Source organism: Engraulis encrasicolus, chromosome 9, assembly GCF_034702125.1.
Source record: "Engraulis encrasicolus isolate BLACKSEA-1 chromosome 9, IST_EnEncr_1.0, whole genome shotgun sequence".
Lineage (NCBI taxonomy): Eukaryota > Metazoa > Chordata > Actinopteri > Clupeiformes > Engraulidae > Engraulis > Engraulis encrasicolus.
This window is the reverse complement of record NC_085865.1, coordinates 29082752-29099853: the sequence shown is the minus strand read 5'-3', so window position 1 is coordinate 29099853 and position 17102 is coordinate 29082752. Positions and strand designations below refer to the sequence as shown.

At 43.7% G+C, this 17102-nt stretch overlaps 1 protein-coding gene across 1 annotated transcript; it reads right to left on the bottom strand.

Annotated features, from left to right (window-relative positions):
- Window positions 1-618: 618 nt before the first annotated feature.
- Window positions 619-16329, bottom strand: LOC134455664 (copine-3-like). Its single transcript, XM_063206878.1, has 19 exons — window positions 15918-16329; window positions 14587-14714; window positions 13953-14132; window positions 13697-13771; window positions 13174-13245; window positions 12345-12425; window positions 12006-12095; window positions 11783-11881; window positions 11359-11445; window positions 10973-11032; window positions 10506-10639; window positions 10134-10188; window positions 9922-9973; window positions 9329-9462; window positions 8240-8476; window positions 6625-6742; window positions 4695-4919; window positions 4240-4359; window positions 619-2458 (listed from the first exon to the last, which is right to left on the bottom strand). Exons 1-19 carry the CDS (start codon window positions 15985-15987, stop codon window positions 2136-2138), a joined length of 2340 nt encoding a protein of 779 aa, XP_063062948.1. The 5' UTR covers window positions 15988-16329; the 3' UTR covers window positions 619-2135.
- Window positions 16330-17102: the final 773 nt, after the last annotated feature.

Below are 17102 nucleotides of genomic sequence, written 5' to 3'. Positions count from 1 at the left end.
TGGAACAATGAACTCAGAAGTTTATCGAGATATTTTACAGAAAAAAGTGAGATAGTCTGTCAAACAGTTGAAGCACACAAGAGTATGGGTCCTGAAATGTGACAACAACCCATAGTTTAGAAACAAATCGACTTTAGAATGGCTTCATAATAATGAAATACACATTCTGGAATAGCCCAGTCAAAGCCCTGACAAAAAACAATTGAGATTATATGGCATGAAGTCAAGAAAGCTATGCACTCCAGACATCCCACAAACCTTGCTGACGAGAGGCAGTTTTCTAAAGAAGAGGGAGACCAGATACATCAAGATTGTTTTGTTAATTTGATCTGCAACTACAGGAAACATCTGGTTGAGGTTATTGTGACTAACTTAGGGTTAAAACCTATTGAATGCTAGGGTGTACTTACTTATGCCTTGTTGTCCTGTGTATGTTTACATCTTATGGCCAATGAAAATATGAAAACTTGTAAATGTTGGGGTTGAATTAGTTAAAGCAGACTCTGGTTGTTCCTTCTTGTGATTTCCGGGAAGATCAGACCATGTTTTATGACCAATTTTAACAGAAAGGTACGAAATTTCAAAGGGTGTACAAACTTTTTCTTGGGACTGTATCTACATATGAGTGATTCTCTAATTCGCCTACACTTTTAAGTCCGTGGATTTTATTTGGCAATTCCACTAACTATTAACTGCATCCAATGATGTTTTGGACATTAGAAAACATTTATCTTTCATATAATACAGACAGTGTAGACATAGCATTATTTCCCTCAGCAAGAATGAATATTTAATACGTTTTGGGCGTTTTCATGCCGTCCTGTTTTCCAAATGTCAGATTCAGTCTTCATATTAGCATGTAAAGAAACTTGTTTTGCCCAAGACGATGCAAATGTTGATTCACAGTAATCATCACAATATGACAAAACTGTCAGAAAGACCACTGTCCTTTCCATTATACATGAAATTTGCCATTTTGTGTGTGTCCACGAAAACTGTGTTAACCGTGTCACGGTCTGAAATACACTATGTAAACATCTAGGTCATTTAGTTGAAAAAAAAACCTAATAATTGACATTTTGCTTTTGCCAAAAGCGTAGGGGAATTGTAGAATCACTCATATACCTGTATCTTGAGACATCATACCCATGGGCCAGACATCAACTCTCTCAAGTAGTGTGTAGCAATCTTACAAGTTTATACTCTCATGCATAAAAATAATATGAGATTATGCTATTGTATTAGTCATGTACAAACATTCCATGTCTCCTAACTTAAATTTGGAAAATAAATATTGACTGAATATTCATATTTATATATTAGTCTATCATTTTTATTTCACTATAAAAACAACGTAAACCAACTCATATAGGGTCAAACTTTTGTAAGACATACAGTACATGTGTATTGAGGCAAAAGCTGAGAGGAGTTGTTTGGCAGCTTACAGGGTTAGACCTGAGAAATAATGACCATTCAACAGTTGAGAGCTAGCCCAGTAAACTAGACCAACACTGTACAAAATGGCTTAAACTAACTATAATTAATGTCTGGGCTGCCTAACCTTAGTAAGTTGACCCAAATTACTTTTGTAAGTGGAAATTCACAATTTATTATTAATAATAATATTATTAACTTATCATTTCAAGTCAACTTACAAAACTTAGGTAGCCCAGATACTAACTTAAGTTAATTTAAACCATTTTTTTTAACAATAGCAGCAGGAGTTTTTGTTGTTGTATTTTTGCCTGGCAAGCTGGTCTAGTGTTGTTGCATCAGAGAGAATCCAAAAGGACACAAAATCTGTCCTTCATTAACAACGTATTCTGGGCATGTTGTTGTTTTCCCTTTGTTCAGTGTTTTTCCATCTGTGCATTGAGTCATTGTGAAAAGGCTATAGCACGGTGAACAGGACAGCTGTGCTGGCCTATCACATGCAGTTCACCAATGCGAATCCGTTTAAAGCTTCGCTAACGATGCCGTACCAAAGTATACGTTTCATGTTATAGTCACTAGGCGAGAGGCAATTTGGCACAAAATCAACTCTGTGAAGATGTGGGAGGCAGAGACCTTGGTCACGTTGAATTGAGAGATGAGCTGAGAGACCCAAAAACCATCAGGGAGACATATCTTGGTCATCAGTCATCAGTGCCACCTCCCCACGAGGAAGAGACAGGAGATGAGGAGCGGACAGGAGAAGAGGAGCGAACAGGAGATGAGGAGCGGACAGGAGAGGAGGAGCGAACAGGAGAAGAAGAGCGAACAGGAGATGAGGAGCGGACAGGAGAAGAAGAGCGAACAGGAGATGAGGAGCGGACAGGAGAAGAAGAGCGAACAGGAGATGAGGAGCGGACAGGAGAGGAGGAGCGAATGGGAGAAGAGGAACCCACAGGAGAAAGAGGGCAGGTAGGAGAGGGAGGGCAGATGGGAGCAGAGGGGGAGACGGCATCGGCAAGAGAGGCTGAGGATGGAAGGAAAGAGATCTGAACATTAGTGGATATCCAAAAGGGGACCAAATATTCAAAAGCAGTGGTGAGGTGTACTGGCCCATGGCACCCACTGGATACTGTGGAATGGTTACTGTGAAATATTACTTGCCATCATGACAAACGGAAGTCTCTAGGTCAGCACATTCCTCCTTAGAGGCAGGAGCGGAGGTTAGGTCAGGAGCAGAGGCAATAGCAGAGTCAGTGGGAGTAGTGGGAGTAGAGGGTAAGGCAGGAGCAGAGGGAGAAGCTAAGGCTACAAGGAAACAGGCAGGAGGAGAGAGAGGAGCCTTAGTGGGTAGGTAGACAAAAAGGATTAATTTTCAAATGCAGTGGTGGGATAGCCTGGTTCTCACCAGACCTGCATGTGTGTGTGTAGCTCCGCAGCCCCCTGGTGGAGCTAAGCGGAGCTACACACACCTAGACCTAGTCGTGAGCTCACAAAACTGCACTGAACTACGCATGTCGGGCAAGAGCCATTCAAGTGGTGGGAAGCCTGGCTATCGTGACTGCAAGGTTCTTCCGATCTTCTAGTCTGGCCAAGCAAGCAGTAGTGATTTCAGAGTTCTCAGTGGGCGGGGCAATTCCAGTCAATTTCAACATGAGGGCATGGTTTATTTACATTTTTTAAATAATGTAAAATTATTCTGAATACCATCCCAAAAGTTATGCAACGTCACCAGACATCTTACAATAACTTTTGTGATGATATTTGGAGCATGTCAAGACGATAAAAAAAATGAAAACAAGCCATGTGTAGAATGGCCAGGCTCTCAGAAAATGGCCAAACGAAAAAACAAAAAATACCTGGGTAATGACAAGTCCTGAGAACCCTGAGCAATACAACTGCATGTTGAAATTGGTCAGAATTCTATGTGTACTACCGGCCGAACCTACAATCAATCATGATTTTGCCTTGAATGCGAGCCAACAAACCATTGGAAATAAAACATTTTGACAGGCCCGCATTTCATTTTGATTTTGAGCTTGGCCAGACTGACTTGGTCAGGAATTTGGTGGTCTTTCAAGTCAAGTCGTTATTACTGATACTTGCCATCATCACAAACAGATGTCACGGGGCCATCAGTGCATTCTTCATCAGAGCCAGAAGAAGAGGATGGGTCAAAAGTGGAGTTAGAGTCAGAGTCAGGAGAAGAGGAGCGAGAAACGAGGATGGAGGTAGACACAGAAGTAGAGGCAGGGGCTGAGGCTACAAGCGGAGGAGGAGAGGGAACTCAGTGGACAGACAAAGGGGAGTGGATATTAATACACTCAAAATTAGTGGGGGAAATACCAGCTGGGTAAGCCTGCCCCTTGCAGCATGTTTCATCTTAATGAAACGGCGTGCACTGAGCCAATGGCAGAGGAGCGGGAGACTCCATGCTGACAGGTTTAGATTACTGCAAAAGCCTACCGGGCCAGGGTCCCAAGAGCCAAGGAGGCCCTGAATCCCAGGCAGTAGAATAATTGGCCGAACACACCTACCAAACAGTAGCAAACATACCCAAAGGTATGTTGCAGAGCGTTTTGCTACGTGGCCACCAAACCAGTTGTTCAATTAGTAAACGAAATGTAGCAAAACGTTGCAGCGGTTGAACATGCCTTGCATTTCCTGTTAAGGGTTTCCAGTGTGGAGAAATAGTTTCCTCCTGGAGGCGTAGACTCCAGGCGTGCGTTTCTCAACAGTGCCAAATGACTACATTTTTAATTGGTTAGCAGTTAAGGCGATTTTGAGAAACGAGTACGCATTACTTGCCATCATTACATAAAGATTTCTCGTAGACAAAGGCATGTTGATTCTGAGTGCTTTCTTCCTTAGGACCAGGAGCGGAGGAGCAGACAGGAATAGAGGGGTAGATAGGGGCGGAGGGGAAGGCTGAGGGTACAGGAACACAGAGAGTGATGTTAGTGAACTGACAAAAATGATTCAATATTCAACAGCAGTGGTAGAATTAATATGATGTGTTTTCATACAGAGTATCTGAATGTGCTGTACTTACAGTGGGAGTGTTAGGAAAACCCAGTGGTGTTAAAAACATGGTTCAGAAGTATAACCAACCTGCCACAGTTTCCTAAGTTCCCAACACATGAGGCTTCACTCAGTAACTGATCTGCTTGTCTTAAGTACTAATTATAATTAACTGATTCGTGGCAGGATTCATGCTTTCTGAACACAGGACTGACAACTCTGCAGGCAACACTATTACTTGCCGTCATGACAATTTGTTGTCTTCAGGCCAATGCAGTCGTCAATGTCATCCTCAGAGTCAGGAGCGGAAGGAACCACGGGAAGGGAGGGATCGCCAGGAGCGGAGGGAGAGAATAGTGAGGTGGGAGGAGGAGGTGCAGAGGATGGAAAAGGTGCGGAGGGAGGAGGGCCAGGGTTGGAGGGAGGTGCGGAGGAAGGAGGGCCAGGATTGGAGGGAGATACTGAGGCTACAGGGAAAGAGACAGAGAGAGGAAATCATGGGTGATAGTGAAAAAAAATCCTAAGCCTGAACTTTTCCCCTGCTCTAACGACGACGACAAGATACTGCATGGTGACGTAACGGCCTATTTTGACACATTATTCAAACATTTACTAACCTGTGTATGACCATTATTCAAGCCTGATCGTAGAAGAAAGCCCTGAACCTATAACACTTTCTGAGATAAGAATAACATAATGGCTAATTATTATCAATGTTTTTATTTTTGCAAACTCTGTCAAGCCTGAAATCAGGCATGGAGCCTGAATACTATCAGCCCTCGGAAATACTGTATAATAGTCTTTCATTTCACACAGACTGTCCAACTTAATCTCATACCTCCCGTCCTCGCCTTCTGCCTCGTGGTGCAAGTCAAGACTTCATTGACGATAGAAGTTTTGTTCAATGTCTCGCACAAGCACAATTCAAAGGTCCTTTTCTTATTTGCAATTGGGATGTTGAATGGGGAAAAGCCCCCCACAAAAAAAGTTCTGCCTAGGTTGGGGAAACTTTCTCCATAAAGGCAGGGCATCAGCGACCACCAGCAAAGGGGATGTACTAGATTGAAATGGAGGGTCTGGTTTAGCACTACTGACAAATGTTTTGGTCCTGGAGGTGTATAGGCTCGTCAAAATAGCTCAGCAATGGCTTCATGACCACTGGATCCACCCAAACACTAACATTTTGTCCAATTGAAAGTAAAAGTGAACATGTCGGGGCACTGTGGCGCAGCGCGCTAATCCACCCCACATTTGGGCTTGCATGCCCTTGAGGGACCCAGGTTTGAGTCTAGCCTGGGTCATCTCCCAACCCTGCCCCCATCTCTCTGTCAACTGATTTCCTGTCAATCTCTATTGTCCTGTCATGAATAAAGGCACAAAAAAACATTAAAATATATATTTTTAAAAATGAACACATCATTTTCCTGGCTACAAGTTTGCTATAAGCTATAATCCCTTAAAGGGAGACTGTGTGAGATTTCTAATTGTTTATTTCCAGAATTCATGCTGCCCATTCACAAATATTACCTTTTTCATGAATACTTACCACCACTATCAAATTCTAAGTATTCATTATGACTGGGAAAATTGCATTTTTCATACATGAAAAGGGGGATCTTCTCCACGGTCCGCCATCTTGAATTTCCAAAAATAGCAATTTTTAGCTGCAAAAATGACTCTACTTGGACCATACTAGAAAAAAAAAATTTATTACTTAGAAAACTTTGATGTAAAGATCAAATTTGGCAATTGGCAGCCCAGGTTCAATGAGTAGCATAGTTACAGTACCCTTTTTGACCATTTCCTGCACAGTGTCCCTTTAATGGATCTTCTCTGTATATTAGGCTATGCATTTTTTGCTTATAATACATCTCATTTCTTTTCTGACTTGATTTAAACAGAAATATGCTGCTAAGCTCGGTATGAGATAATACAGTGGAATATGGCATGGCAAGAATTAAATGGAGGACGCCTCAGCAAGTAATTTCTTTTCTTATAAGTAGGTCAATATTTCAAGTTAGTGTGTGTGTGTGTGTGTGTGTGTGTGTGTGTGTGTGTGTGTGTGTGTGTGTGTGTGTGTGTGTGTGTGTGTGTGTGTGTGTGTGTGTGTGTGTGTGTGTGTGTGTGTGTGTGTGCATGCTTGTAAGACATCTCAGGAGGTAATTTCCATACATTCAGCAGAAGAGGCATGAGGATCAAGGACTGGCTTCAGTTCGACCATTCGGAAGTAGGAGGCCACCTGTTCTGGTAGCTCAGCCAACACACTCCGAGCTAAAGCCTCATGGCCAGACTGGAAGAAAAAAAAAACAGATTGGACTGTCATACCCATTGGTTATTCCCGATCATATGACACATCACATCACAAAGTGAGAGCACGCAACGAAATTCAATCGTGCATTCACCCATCACACAAATGTGACCAAGGGGGAGCAAGGGGTCAACTGTGAGAACTGCACTAAGGGAGTAGTGTCTGTTGGGGATAGCACCATGCTCGTGGCAATGTAGAAATAGGGGCGGATGGAGGGGCCGACAGTCACTCACTTATACCACCCCCTCCTATTGGTGTAAGGAACTTACAATCTCCTGGCAGGAAGACCACCTGAATAATCCCTACTGATATGGGGTTCAAACCTGCGATCTTCATATTCCCTACGTCAGTGCTTCCCAACCTTTTTTGTCCTGCGTACCCCCTTAGCAACTTTTTCATATGATAAGTACCCCCTCGCCCTCATTCAGGCTCTGTTCCTCTATCCCAATGTGACTACACTCAATATATTTGTTATTATTACATTTTTCCGCGTACCCCTTGAGGTGTGCTCGCGTAACCCTGGTTGGGAAACACTGCCCTACGTAACCATTTAGTCACAGCTTCCTTTACTCAGACGAGGGACAGCTAACCAGCTAACCTAACCATTAGGCCAACATTAGGCCTTACTCAGGTGAGGAACAGCTCTGGCGGCTCTGTAAATCACTCCGTAGTGGCAAGCGGCACTCTCAAATATTCATTTTATGGTGTTTTACTTTTGCGTTAGGAAAACATACAATAATAGACAAATGTTTTGGCTAAAGTCACCTTCAGCCTCAAAATGAATTTTCGAGAGTGCGACTTTTCACTGCTTAGTGGAGTAATCTTTCACACATTCATTCATTAATTCAGTCATTTATGGGCAGTCATGGGTAAGCGGTTAGGGTAGTGTTTCTCAACGGGGGTGGTACAGCCCCCCAGGGAGTGTTAAGGAGCCCTAGGGAGGGCGTTGAGAAGGATGCAGCTGAGTGGGGGTGGGGCTTAGTTACCATTGAGTTGCATTAGTCTATTTTACTTTTCAATACTAACAGGGGCATTGGCAGGCTTGTGATATAAGGTCAAGGGAGCGTTGGGAGGCTTATGATGAATTCAAGGGGGCGTTTGTTCAAAAAAGTTTGAGAATCACTGGGTTAGGGCGTCAGACTTGTAGTCCAAAGGTTGCCGTTTCGACTCCCGACCTGCCAGGTTGGTGGGGGGAGTAATCAACCAGTACTCTCCCCCATCCTCCTCCATGACTGAGGTACCCTGAGCATGGTACCGTCCCGCCATTGAGGGCTGCCCCGTTGCACGGGTGAGGCATAAATGCAATTTCGTTGTGTGCAGTGTTCACTGTGTGCTGTGGAGTGCTATGTCACAATGACAATGGGAGTTGGAGTTTCCCAATGAGCTTTCACTTCACATTTTGAGTTTAATGCAAGATTTTAAAAAAATGCCTCAAAAACCTGTAGCTCCATTGGGATCAATTAAGTTTCTCTAACTCACATTCTTGAAATCCCGGAAGGGCACAAACTGCACAATATCCCGGGCTGCTGCCTCGCCGTTGGGAGCGGTCAGTCGCTTGTCGTCACCGTCCAGGATCTCCATGTTGTCGAAGTTGGCCTGGCCCACCCCCACGATGATGATGGACATGGGTAGACGTGCCGCGTGCACTATGGCCGAGCACGTCTGGTACATGTCCGTGATCTCACCGTCTGTGATGATCAGCAGGACAAAGTAATTCTGTGAAGAGAGACACAGACAGAGAGAGAGAGAGAGAGAGAGAGAGAGAGAGAGAGAGAGAGAGAGAGAGAGAGAGAGAGAGAGAGAGAGAGAGAAGAGTATTAAGGTATCAAGTAGCTTACACACAGTACACTTTTGCCTCTTTTCCACTGCCGGTTTTCTGGTAGGCCTATAGCTCGAGACAGCGTGACTCGGCTGCCACTTTTTGCTTTACGATTGAGCCGTGTCATGCCTATTCGAAAAGCAAAAAGAGGCGGCCGAGTCGCGCAGTATCGAGCTGTAGGCCTACCAGAAAACCGGCAGTGGAAAAGAGCTTATAGCGCAAAAAATGAGCATTGCAAGACAAGCATACACACAACAGACATTACGACAGGTCAAAGAATGAAAAAAGAAAAAGAGAGAGGCGGACAAAGAGAGGGTTGGGGTAGACAGAGAGAGAGAGAGGCAGAGGCAGAGGCAGATTTCAGTGTATCGTGACTTGTAGTGGAGTGGAGGAGAGCAGTGGACATACAGGTAGTTACATTACATTACACTTAGCTGACGCTTTTTATCCAAAGCGACTTACAGTTATTTACAGGGTATTGGTTACAGTCCCTTGGGCAATGTGGGGTTAGGTGCCTTGCTCATGGGCAATGGATGGAGGTGTAAGGAGGTCTGGTAAGGGTGGGATACGGACCTGCAACCCTCTGATCTTAAGTCCACCTCCCTAAACACTAGGCCACAGTGGCTAATAGACATGGACAGGTGCCGCTGATAGATTTGGCCAGGCCCAGAGCAAAGTTACCATGTAATGAGGACCACATTCTGCTGCCCTGCTGCTCTGCACATGAACATACTGTATCAGTTTCTTACCGCTGCTAATTTCTGATTGGCTGCCTGCTGTGCGCACTCTGACACTTGGTTGATGATTGGTGAGAAGTTTGTGGGACCAAAGAGTTTTACCCGCGGCAGGCACATCCTGTAGGCCTCCACAATGCCGTCAATACCTACCACGCACGTACGCACACACAGGCACACACGCACACACACACATTTTATTGAGATGCAATGAAAACTCAGAAAATCAGATGGTCCTCTTTTGAACCTGTGAATCTATTAATGATACAAATAAACCACCAGACAGAACACCCGAATACAAAAAAATAAGTGAATTATTGTTATAAGTGAGTTATCTTGGTGTGGGCCAATCTTTTCGAGAATTATCTTATTCCATTGCCAGATAGGTGTGTTTCACTGACCATACATGTCATTGGTGTGTTTATTTCAATTTCTGTCTTGTTAGAAGATTTCCTTTGCTAGAAATCAGACAATTCATCTGCCAATGGAATAAGATAACTGTATATTATTCCCCTCAATATCGTGACCAGTTGTGCTAAAATTAGATCACTTAAACTTGTTACGATGCCATTTTTGCAGTGCCAAGTCAAGAAAGGGTGCCAGCTCACCTCGACAGTCAGGGTTTTCGGGGTTGAAATTCATAGGAAAGCAATGAGACACCTGTAGACAAAAGACAAACACATCTGGAATGAACACACAACAGTGCAGAGAGAGAGAGAGAGAGAGAGAGAGAGAGAGAGAGAGAGAGAGAGAGAGAGAGAGAGAGAGAGAGAGAGAGAGAGAGAGAGAGAGAGAGAGAGAGAGAGAGAGAACAGAGTACCTCCCCGTCAGGTGGAAGCTGAGCTCCAAACCCAAATGCAGGAAACAGATTGTCACTGTAAGCAAAAAAAACACATACACACACAAAAATGTCATGCTTGAAAAAAGAAATCCAGAGCTGCTATTTAAACTAAAGAAAGCACAAGGTAAACATGTGCAACATTCAGAGCTTTGTTACCCATGTACATACATGTACAGTACAGATGCTGGCTTGGTGCACCATATATATAATTTCATAGTGTGCATACTGTGTAGTACCAAATACAATACTATGGGCAATCAAACCAGTGGACTCATATTTCACAATGGATACAACGACATACAGTTGTGGGTTGTGTTGTGGTGAGTTATGTTCATGTGGTAGTTTAGTCACCTGTCATAGTCCTGGATGACTTGGCCGACAGACCAAATAGCACTGAGGTACTCGTTGACCCCATCAGGACTGATGTAGTGCAGCGAATCCGGAGAGTAAGGGTCACCGTTAGACCCTGTGAAATCCACACCCACCTACGGTACACAGGATGACGGGAGAGTAAAAGTCAGTGCTGTAAGTTTGTAAGAAAGCGACGGCTTTGGTTACTTACACGTATGCAGATATTTCTCAAAACAGGGTTTTTGTTCATCCGTTGTTTGATCCTATTTACATGGCATATTGGGGATGAGTGAGTCATGTGATCTCTTTATTCATTCTGAATGTTGCCATGTTCCAGGAAACTTTCGCTGTTCCACACATGTGAACGGAACATTCCGAAATTTGTTCTAATCCGAATGTTGATAATATTCCTGTTTACACCTGGAATATTCCGTGCATGTACAGTAACTGTGCTCATTGACCCTTACCGTGAAGTTGAGCTGGCATCCTCCCATGATGTAGTCCAGGAATGTGTACTCCTTCACAATCTGCACACATAAAGATGCAATCAGGTAAACCAAAATGACCACACACGCTGACACAGACACACGCACGCGCACGCAAACACACACACACACACACACACACACACACACACACACACACACACACACACACACACACACACACACACACACACACACACACACACACACACACACAGTAACTTTAACACGAGAGAAAAAAGAAAACACAAAAAAATGTCTCTTTCCCTTTCTTTCTTTGGCACTGGCACTTCAATATGAGCCAATGGTATACTAGTAGCACATTAAGTACAGAATGAGAGTGTGAAGACTAAGAGCCAGAACATTACCTCACACCGCTTGAAGATCACAACCCCTGAGTTCTTGTACCTCCTCTTCCGCTTCTTCTTCTTCGGATTTATGCATTCAAATTCAGCCTGTCAACATACACACACACTTTGGTGGATGAGAGCTGTATTGATTATGCATGATTGATTGATTGATTGATTGATTGATTGATTGATTGATTGATTGATTGATTGATTGATAATGCTATCCTTGCAGGACCCGCTGTGATGAAATCTCAGTACATATATTATACATACATGTATATTATAGCCCACCTTCTCTAATGGGCCCTGGTGGTAGCACCATATACATATTGAATGTTAGATACACCATGCCCCAGACAACCCACTTCCAATAATGGGGTCCAACACACTTTATTTGCCCAGGCACTCTTGATTCAGTCATTCACCCCAGTGTGATACTTACTGGTGAGCTGTATGAGGCCTCTTTCAAACGTCTAAGTGAAGTCGTAAACATCCCAATGAAGGCATGTGACCCATTTATGTTATAGTCGTAGCACTCCACCTGTAGACAAACAGGACAGACAAAACATCATAAGGTGGAACAGTTTAAACAAATTAAACAGTTAACTATGTACTGTATGTCTCCAATACTTTGCACACTTTCTCATACACTTTCTGACACTCACCTTAACTGGTTCTGCCAGATCCCCTCCACACAGACCCTGTAATGGGATCTTGAAGGGTCTCCAACGAGGGTTCAAGTTCCTTTTTACCATCTGCATAGTGTACACATAGATGCTTAACCCGTTAAGACACAGCATTATACATTTGCGGTTACCAGAATGGCAATGACCAAGTCATAGTGCATCACTTAAGGCCCCTTGTTATGTATGGAATAGTGGCCGACGAGGAGTCCCGATACTTTATTTTTAAAAATCCAAATAGCTTTTCGTTTCCCCCATGGGGTCAGAGATATGAAACTATCTTTGGCAAATAACTTCAGAGTTAAGGTTGAGTTAACTAACCTCTGTCCGGTGGGCCAGGTGCCATCCAGTCTCTGTGTACCTGTGGAACTCCAGGAACGGATCAGACTTCCCAAAGAAATCCTAAAATTGAAGCAAAAAGGACTTTGAAGCACTTACAATTCACAAGTCTTAAAAAAGGCCTTCCTCTGTGTGCACACCAAAGCGACCGAAGTGACCAGTGCGATGGATTTGCCCGGGGCGAAACAAATTGGACAACCGCAGCGAATTTCAGCGAATAAACGTCACCTAATATCATAGTAATGAGCCATGACGCAATTTGACAAAAAAACAATTGGAATGTTCATATCTTCAGAATGTCCCAGACTGACAAGCTACAGCGAGAGATTCTTTAATAGAGATATGCCAACATAATAGGTTTCTATGGGCACCTAACGCGACCAGGTTCCAGTCTGCCTAAAGGGGCGTGTCATAATGCTCCTACAATGAATAGAACAGTCCTTAGGTCTGCCTAGGTCTGCCTAAGGGGGGCCATAATAGAACCAGGAAACAATGGGCCAATGGAACCTCTCTCTCTCTACTCTCTCTGCTAGAGCCGTTACATGATTAGCTAAATCAAACATGTCAATATCACGTCCAGAGCAAATACAGCAAAGTCATGGCGAAACTTCAACAACTTCGGCCACTTGCTATGGTCGTTTCTGGTGTAAAGTACAGTTATGCAGCAGACATTATGTAACTAACTTGCGTAAGCTTTGATGTGAATTACTGTGCATTGCTCCAAAAATATCAGATGAGTCTCTCAGCAAGTTGATTTCACTGTAAAAACTGTGTGTGTTGAAAGCAGTGCAATGCAAGGCTGTTGTCTTACCTTCCTGTCCAGTTTTCTGGCCTCGACTTCAAATTTCACCACACTGCTGTCCTTGATCTCCTCCGCATAAATCTGCAGGTGATTAAGCACTGGAATGAACATTACAGCGAAGAAAGACAAAAAAAACCCACCAATGGACATACAGGAAACTTTCAATTGTATGTATTGTTGTTGAGGAGCAAAAATCAATATCACATTGTTCCGCATATCGAAAGGAATGACATGCTGTTATGAAATTGATCTGCCACACATCACACATACAGGGAAACAGGCACCAAGTGACTGGTCACATATTGAATTCAAACAAGCATTATAGATGAGAGAAGAATAAATGACCTAAATGTAACTTTCACTTTGATTTGTCGTGATTGAGGAGCTAAAATTAACATGACATTTCCACATTGTTTAGCACGTCAGCATGTCGAAAGAAATGACAAAATGGTGTATAGTGAGCCAGTCCACAGACATAGATTATTAATCTAGGTCTGTGGGCCAGTCCCACATGTTGTGTGTTCCATGTTACCGTGATGGTTCCTCTTCCTGCTGGCAGGCCAGTCTTCAGGACCAATGGGCGGGTCAGTCTCCTACTGGACACAATCTGATGCAGGACAGACAGTATAATTGTTTTACCACATACAAAAACTGCATTTGTGTAGTATGTGTATCTGTATTTGGAGTGTGCGCGTGTGCTTGCGTCGGTGTGTGTGTGCGTGCGTGCATGCATGTGTGTGTTTGTTTGAGAAAGAGACATAGACTTCACACGTTGCAGTATACATTACCTGACCAAGGGTGGCCTCAAACTCGCCCAGGAAGTCTTGTTTGCTGAGATCGTCTGAGGCGTTGTCGATGTCATAAAGCTCGAACTTAACTTTCTGTACCACCTCGAAATAGTAGTCCAGGAGAAACTTTTTGGAAAAATGAGGGCTGAGGCAGTTCAGCACCATCTCAGTGCGGCCTGCCTGAATGCACAAAAAAGGAATAGTTTACAGTGAGTCGGTTTATTTATTTTTTTGAAACTGGAGTGTCATTGCATGCTTTTCCTAAAGTGTGCGAGTGTGTGTGTGTGTGTGTGTGTGTGTGTGTGTGTGTGTGTGTGTGTACAGTGTATGTATGTAAAGGCCTACGTACTGTATACTGTATGTAATGTATCTATCTATGTGCAGGAGTGAAGCACCAAATTCTGAATTCTGGGCCCTATGTACAGCCAGCTCCAATAGGCCCCCTTTATATCAAATTAATACTGTATGTAAAAAAATCTCCCTTTCTGCAGGGGGCCCCCTCATACGTGGGGCCCTGGTGACTCATACCCTGCTCCCCTGATTTGAGCTCCCCGTGTGTGTGCGTGTGCGCGTGAAAGAGTATAGTAGGTTTGCCATGCTGATATTAGCATATTTGATTTTGATGAGCTCACACCTCAGACCACTGCGTTCCGGATGGGTTCACATACAGCACGCACAGTGGGTCCGATTTGGAGAAGATGTCCATGTCCAGCAGGTTCTCACAGGCAATTGTGAGCTCCACCTTCGATTGGGCCGACATAGCTGCAACACAGTTTCATTTCAATATCTGACAAGTATCAGTCATCCTGTTAAAATTATAATAATCAGCACTATAACAGAGTCCTTATTTATGGTACAATAAATTCCACCCTTGACTGCCCCGAAATGGCTGAAACAGAGCTTGATTTCATATCATCTCTGTTGTAGTAGGTCTTTCAGTCCTGTTAAATTGATCATCTAATATTCCGCAGCAATACAACATAGTCCTTATCTTATTCCACCCACAACTGTGCTGACATGGCTGCAACACAGTTTTGTTTCACATCATCTCATGCTGTAGCAGGCTCCTGTAGTAGTATCGATCCTGTTAACAGAATCTAATAATAAACATATAACACGGTTCTTATTTATGCAAGGGTATAATAAATGGTCGGTTATGAAACTTTAAATGGCACAGGCTACTGTAAATGGTATGTGTGATACGTGCATATAGCTATGTCAGGATAGGCACAGGGGTGTGTTGGCCCACATGCAGTTATGGGAGCATTATATGTGTGCGCGTAGTTATTATAAGGCTGGCGCATAGCCTATATGGTCCGCATCTAATGGTTGAGTGGCGTATATGAGCAGAGTCGTATAGAGAAAGTGGTGTCAGTGGCTTAGCCATACAGTCTGTCATTTGACACAGACAGGCTTGACATTTAAAGTAGTTCTGTTTTGCTCAACATACGGTACGAGCGACTCTTGTCTTTTGGAGACGCATTGGAGACTCGCTGCGTCGTCGTCACTGTAAAAGAAGGAATGAAGTCTCTTTGCTAGCCTATGTAAACGCAGTAACATGACTCCAGAAATTGATTGCATTTGGATCCCGAAGGCAGCGTAAAGGGGGGGAAAAAAATCCAACCTGCCTTCAAAACTATAGGCGACACCAGGGGGAAAAGAATTGCTGCCACCAAGTGGCACCATTTTGACAGCCGGAGTCACGGCTCTAGCCGGAGTCATACTGCTATTTTTGCGATTGCTTGTGTTCGCCCGCTAGATTTGCAGTAGGCTACGCACAACAGGCATTAGCCAGTTTTAAAATTATTTGAATGTGAAAGACTGAATGTGAAAAACGTGCCATACAACCACCTTTATTGCGCCTGCTGTTGGCGCGCGGACTGACAGAAGATGTTTTAAGAACTTAACGAAAACAGCATGTGCCTACATGCGTCTTTTCTTTTAATCAAAGGGATATTTGCTTACCATTAAGAATGTTTCGCTGTCTCCGTTTGAAGGACTCACTGAGCGGATAAACAGACAGTGACTCTGCCATCAAAGTTGCAAGACTGTCAGTCGCGACCCCCTCCCCGGAGTCTTTTGATCCAACACGGCAAGAAATAGGCCCAACGCAACACAACGAGAGGGGCAAATCGCCCTAAAAAGTGCACTCAGTGGGCACTTCGTAAATGTTATAGTCTAGACACGGCATTAATTAAAAACACCGTAACTCCCCCGCCCCTTCACTTTGCCTTCCAAGACCCCCAAGACTGAATCCTACACACTGTAACTGGATCCCTACCAGGCACAGGTGGTGCGGGTGGGGGGAACAGACTACTGGCACACTAACCTACTACCAAACCAGCACTGTGTTTTTGGGAGTTGGGCCCCCCACTGCATTGCATTCACATGACTACTGTTTAAAATCTCATCAGATTTGAATGTGACAACGGGGGTGGACTGGTCATCGACTGGGGGTGGAACCCAGATTACACATAGGCCTACGCATGAACAGATAGTGGCAAGCATGTAGTACCCAATACACTGTTTCACAACATGTTAGTCCCCCTCCTGAGGCCAAGTCTGAAAATAGACAACACTCAACAGCACATGGCCCAAGAAATTCAATTTATGTGATTTCCTCAGTAACAAAATTGTGGTAGCCCTAAAACCCAACACGTGATGTCTGCTGCACTAACACACTACCTGACGCAAATGAATCATCTCCACGTCTTAAGATATCCATTTCACAGTTTTATTTGGGCGAGAGCCCATCTCCCTAACTTGCCAAGGCAGGCAGCCAGCTATGATAGGCCTTACTGTAAATGAGGAATGATTACTGAGCAATGCCATAAGCCATAGGCCTTCAAAGGCTGGGCTAAAGGGTATTGAACGCCATATGCCTACGTCACTTACGAGCTTCCATCTGGGTGTGTGCTAGTGTTCAGTAATAATAACAATAATAATAATAATGATAATAATAAGAAGAGAAGAAAAAGAAAGAAGACTAAATAAAGAATACCAAGACATAAACATAAAAAAAAATCTTGTACAGATTATCAATTTGCAAATTACAGTAGGGCTATGGCATGACCAATCACATTTGCCAGTCCCACAATCAGAGGCGATTCTAGGGTCAGATGGGGCCCCAAGCGAAAATGCAAAAGAGTG